Genomic DNA, 6,000 nt, shown 5'->3' on the forward strand with positions numbered 1-6,000 from the left:
AGAGGATAGAAGGTTATAAAAGCAGCGAATGTAATTATGTATCGTGTTTTTAGATTACTAAAACATACTTAAGGGAGAAAAAAAGGCAAAATGAATACCTCTCCAGAAAAGCATATTAAAAATAATTCAAGTATTACACCTTGGTCAACAAGCTAAGACTTGGGGTGAGCAGACTATTCCATAAATGAGTCCTTGGCGCTTTGTGAATCATGCTAGAAAAACAATGATGGATCACAACACCTTCAGAAATGGAACCAGAAAGAAAACCGCAAATGCCACACCTGTGTATATTTAGTTTCATTGATGTTTACTGCTTGCCTACCCTAATCTAGCTAGGCAGGGTAAGGGATACTTAGGTTATTGACTAAATTATGTTTATTGTAATTATAAATGAACATTAAAAGATACAAGGGATTGCTCTGCTTCTTCTGTATGTAGTTTAGGGCTTCTTCAAATGCGTTTTCAGAAATGACAGTGTATTTCCTTTTACGTCCATGGTCAGTCGTACGAGGCATTCTCCTGTAAGGAGGCACCAGCAAGGTTTCTGGAATGCTTCGGTTCTGTGTCGGGAATAAGAGCTATAGATGATCCTCTGTCCTCAAGACACTTATTCACATGTTTAAACCAAACCAAAAAATCAGTTTATTGAGCGCCCTCTAGATCTGCACTCCAAATACGTATAGCCCTGTGTTGCTATTTAAATTAATTAAAGTTAAATAAAATTAAAAATCCAGTTTGTCAGTTACAGCAGCCACATTTCACGTCCTCAGTACTATATATGGCTAGTAGCTTCTATATTGGACAGCTTAAGTCGAAAACATTTCCATCATTCATTAAAATAAAACAAAAATAAAACATTTCCATCATTACAGAAAGTTCTATTGGGCGGTGCTGTTCTAGACAATATACTTATCCACTATATATGTTTTTTTTAAATTTACTCTTCTCAAAGAGCCTGTGAGGTATAGAGATTATCATAATTGTACAGATATGGAAACTTAAGACTCAAAGAGGTTAAAAACTTGCTCATAGCACAGTCTAGTCATTGTTTTTTTTTCGGTTTTTTTGTTTTGTTTTGTTTTTTGTCTTTTTGCCATTTCTTGGGCCGCTCCTACAGCATATGGAAGATCCCAGGCTAGGGGTCCTGTCGGAGCTGTAGCCACTGGCCTACATCAGAGCCACAGCAACACAGGATCAGAGCCGCGTCTGCAACCTACACCACAGCTCACGGCAACACCAGATCCCTACCCACTGATCAAGGCCAGGGATGGAACCCGCAACCTCATGGTTCCTAGTCGGATTCATTAACCACTGAGCCACGACAGGAACTCCTCACAGTCTAGTCATTGTTAGAACATGAACCTGAAATCAGGTCTTTCTTGCTCTTAAAATTCCACCTTCTTACCCTGTGTAACGCTAGGGTACTTCTAAGATGTAAACTGCCATGTCAGGTACTCTCAGAAAACACTCAATGAATTTAGCTAATGAAATAGATGTGATGTATATTGATGATAAAGCAAAACAGGAAGAAAAGGGGAAAATTAATTTCTTTTTTTTGTTGTTTGTCTATTTGCTATTTCTTGGGCCGCTCCCGCGGCATATGGAGGTTCCCAGGCTAGGGGTCAAATCGGAGCTGTAGCCGCCGGCCTAAGCCAGAGCCACAGCAAGGCCTAAGCCAGAGCCACAGCAACGCGGGATCCGAGCCGCGTCTGCAACCTACACCACAGCTCACGGCAACGCCGGATCATTAAGCCACTGAGCAAGGCCAGGGACTGAACCCGCAACCTCATGGTTCCTAGTCGGATTCGTTAACCACTGCGCCACGAAGGGAATTCCGGGAAAATTAATTTCTTAGATGAGAAAGGGAGATAGGTGACTGTTAAAAAAATTTTGCGAATGAAACTCTGCCTTAGTTTCTTTTCTCTGAGAAGAGCCATATTTTATATATGTACCAAAATTGATGAGGTCACTGGAGACTGTTTTGTACAAATACAGAACAGAATAGTATTGTGGAAATATTAGGTTTGGAATTAAAACATTTGGATGTATTATGTCTGGTTACACCATTGACTCTCTGCAGTTTGTGGGCAAGTTACCTCATGATTTAAGTAACTTGCCTGAGATTAAGTAGGTAGTAAATTTTAGAACCAGAATTTATTTATTTATTTATTTATTTTTACTTTTTTTTTTTAATAGTTATTTCCCCAATACAGTTTTTTTCCTACTGTACAGCATGGTGACCCAATTACACATACATGTACACCTTCTGTTTTCGCACATTATCGTGCCCCATCATCAATGACTAGACATAGTTTCCAGTGCTACACAGCAGCATCTCATTGTAGAACCAGAATTTAGACTCAAATTTCTGATCCCGGGGGTCTATCTGAATTGTCTGTCCTCTTAACCAGGAGACTCTTGTCTCCGCTCACCTCTGAACCATTCTTATACTGCTTACCCTCCCATGACAGGGGTATGTTATCCATCCCACTATGTTCCGTTTTCTGTTAATAGAGATAAAATGGGATCATACATTTGTAAAGCCCACACTACTTTATATATTGTTGGGACAATACCTATTCCTAATATCCTGGTTTATCATTCCTCAGATCTCTCCCTCTGAGAACGAGGTGTAAATGAAGTCAGCTCTTGAGACATGTTTACTTTTTTTTTTTTTTGTCTTTTTAGGGCCGTACCCATGGCATATGGAGGTTCCCAGGCTAAGGGTCCAATTGGAGCTGTCGCCGCCAGCCTACACCACAGCCACAGCAACGTGGGATCCAAGCCGCGTCTTTGACCTACACCACAGCTCACGGCAGCGCTGGATACTTAACCCCATGTTTGCTTTTAATTTGGGCAAATTTGATTTTTTCTAGCCTCTAACATTAAAATTTGAAGGGAAGACTGCTATTAGAGTCAGGAGCATTAACAATAGTAAGATACAGTACAGTGCCTGCTACCAGAGAGACGAGTCATGAGAACAGTCTCAGGCTCTGTGTTTTATAAAGTTCAGGGCCATTTAGTTAGAGATGACAGCCTCATTGGCACCTAGAGGGAGTCTGAACAGAAAAATACACTTGGGATGGTTCAGTAAATGGCAGCGACATGGTTTAAGAAAGTAGAGATATGTATAATATAAGGCATTTGAGGATGGCTTGTAGCAAAATTACTGTATTAAGACTTTTGACACTTTTTAAAGTGGTGGCCTTCAGTTACCTGGAATTTTATCATTCAGGAGTGATGTATTACTCTTAACAGCTAGAAGACCAAAATCTTTCATTGTATTCAATTTCTGCTCAGAAGTTTAATTTATACTAGTTTCAGTATATATTTACCCCAATTTTTTCAAGGTAATGTATTTTTGTGGGGGTGAGGGTATGGAGTGAACTCAATTTCCCCATCCAAGACAGAACTTATGTTCAAAGGGAAAAGTAAATCTAAACCACCAAGCTGTTACCTTTGAAAACGATTAGTGGAGTCTATTGTATTTTAAGCAAACATTTTAGTTTAAAGGATTTTTATATTAAAGGCAATTGAAATACTCCACAACTCAAAGATAATGTTGGAATCTGGTTTAAATAAAATAATAAAATCCAGAAAATCTACTGCAAGGCCTGGAACTCTGCACAGCAGGTTCCACAGCAAAGCAGGTTAAAATCGTTGCCTTCACTTGTCAGTCTTAATTTGCTTTGCTCTTTTAGAAGGTAGAAGCATGCCGTTACTGAATGCACACCCTCCTCCTCATTAGATTAAGGAGGGTTTTCTTCCAACTTTTTCAGAAGTACTAAATAAGTGAAGATTTCTATTCGTTTTTAATTGTTTTGAAAAATATTGACTCTGTGTTCTGTGGTTCACTTAATATGCTTAATGTAAAATAAAGCTTATGCTTTGAATTTATGTTTCATTTAGTGCTGTGCAAGCATCTGCAGAACATCAGAAAAGACTTCAACAGTTCTTGGAGTTCAAAGAATAGTTAAGTAATATAAACTGTGTTCATTACACTGCTGATACAACTACAGATGGGACAGTAAATGTTCAGCATTCTTGGATCAGAAGAAAATGGACTAATTAGATGCTTCCTTTGTCGTGGTGGTTGCTTTGAAAACTATACTTTAATGGGAGAAATCATGGAAATTCTCAGCAGAATAACCAAAAGCTGCCTTTTCTGTACCGATTGCTTTTTGTCTGTGTGGTATAATAAAATCTTTATTCAATTTTACAGAAGCATCTATGGCAGTAGAAATGTTTGTAGCTTATATAGCTTCATAATAATAACTAGGACATTTTTAGGATTTACGTTGGAGAGCAGTAAAGCCAGTTCAGAAAGTGAAATGGATTGACTTGATCCAGTCCTTCCTGGCCACTCTGAAATACGTAAACTTTTGGGGGGTAGTTTCTGTTTACTGAAGGATAAAAAGGGTAACAGTGGAGGAAAAGTCACAAAAAGTATTGTCCAAAGGACATATTTTGTTAATCTGTTAGGTTGTGTTTTTGTTTCCAGGGACAAATTAAATTTGCATGATGGTCCAAAAAAGTCTCAATTTACAGATGCTAACTCTGTATAAAGGAATGTGGAAAAATTCGGTTCTTAAGTTACAAGGTTAAACATTCGCATTTGGTTTTCAAAAGACAGTTGACTAATGTCTATGAATTTATTTTATATCCTGCTGGTAAATAATAAGTGTATGGGTATTTTCTCAACGAGTTTTGCTTTCTTTTTCTGGAACAAAACATTAAGCGATTGCCAAGTTTTGCAGGGAAAACCAATAAGCACCCTTTTTTCCCCTACCCTCATCTTCATTATATCAAATTATTTTCTGAAGCTTAATTGATCTCACAGAAGCAGCAACCTTTGCAATGTAAACTAGATAGCTGAGATATATGAGGAAAATCTTCACAGCCAGAAGCAATTTAGCCATCAAATAGCAAGTGAAACCGAAACGTCAGAGGGGTTACTGTCCTCAGGAGTATGTTGTATGTCCCAAAAGGTAATCGTATAATTTATTAGATCAACTTCTTTGAAGAGGAAAGATTAAAAATTCTGCTGGTAGATATTCCCTGGACTAGCTTTGAACTGAAATGCTCCCTTGTAATTCTTTTCATATTATCTTTTTCCTCAAGTCAGCACAATACTATATATGAATCTTTTTTTTTTTTTTTGTCTTTTTAGGGCCGCACTCAAGGCATATGGAGGTTCCCGGGCTAGAGGTCTAATCGGAGCTGTAGCGGCAGGCCTACACCACAGCCACTGCAACTCGGGATCCGAGCCACGTCTTCAACCTACACCACAGCCCACGGCAGCGCCGGATCCTTGACCCACTGAGTGAGGCCAGGGATCGAACCCGAAACCTCGTGGTTCCTAGTCGAATTTGTTAACCACTGAGCCATGATGGGAACTCCTATATATGAATCTTTAATGTGGTATATATTTCAACCAACTGTCTGATTACTTGATGTATTATATCTTGATTTATCTTTTACTCCTTCAGCCAGCACACGACAAATTAAAAATGAATCCCGCTGGCCTTAAAGTGTCTTTATGAGACAGTTTCTCAATTGTCCAAGTGTTTGGAGTATTTAGGCCATTGCCTTTTGTTTGTTTGTTTGTTTTACATCTGAAGTGAAGTTGATTTTTTTTTTTTTTTAATGTAAAAGCTGGATTTTTGAACATGAAAGTTACAGATGGCCAGAAAACTGTGGCTGGGTTGACTGAGCAGTGTTGCGTTCTGTATTTTAAAGCCTTCCCGCTCTTTATAGTCCATTCTCTGTGCTGCCTGACTGGGCCACGCTGGGAGAAGAGGAGGCTCTACCTTCTGTTCCTTTAAAGAAGAAGTGTGGCATTTAACCCATTGGATTCCTGAGACTGACAGTGGGGTGATTTCTTTAAACTTTGACTGACTTGGATAAAACGTCTGGCTAGGCGTATGTTTTTGTCATTTCCCACATACCTTGAGAAAGTGTCTCTTTGTTGTGAAATTTTCTGAGGTGTTCATCCCTATT

General features: G+C 38.8%; 1 protein-coding gene across 1 annotated transcript in view; it reads left to right on the forward strand.

Moving 5' to 3' along the window:
* Positions 1–4,224, forward strand: part of NDC1 (NDC1 transmembrane nucleoporin) — a 53,001-nt gene extending 48,777 nt beyond the window's left edge. The window contains exon 18 of the mRNA XM_047789042.1: positions 3,910–4,224. Coding sequence (XP_047644998.1) covers positions 3,910–3,973 — 64 coding nt within the window. The 3' untranslated portion in view covers positions 3,974–4,224. The remainder of the gene's footprint in view (positions 1–3,909) is intronic.
* The last annotated feature ends 1,776 nt before the right edge of the window (positions 4,225–6,000 follow it).

Source organism: Phacochoerus africanus, chromosome 8 (genome assembly GCF_016906955.1).
Source record: "Phacochoerus africanus isolate WHEZ1 chromosome 8, ROS_Pafr_v1, whole genome shotgun sequence".
NCBI lineage: Eukaryota > Metazoa > Chordata > Mammalia > Artiodactyla > Suidae > Phacochoerus > Phacochoerus africanus.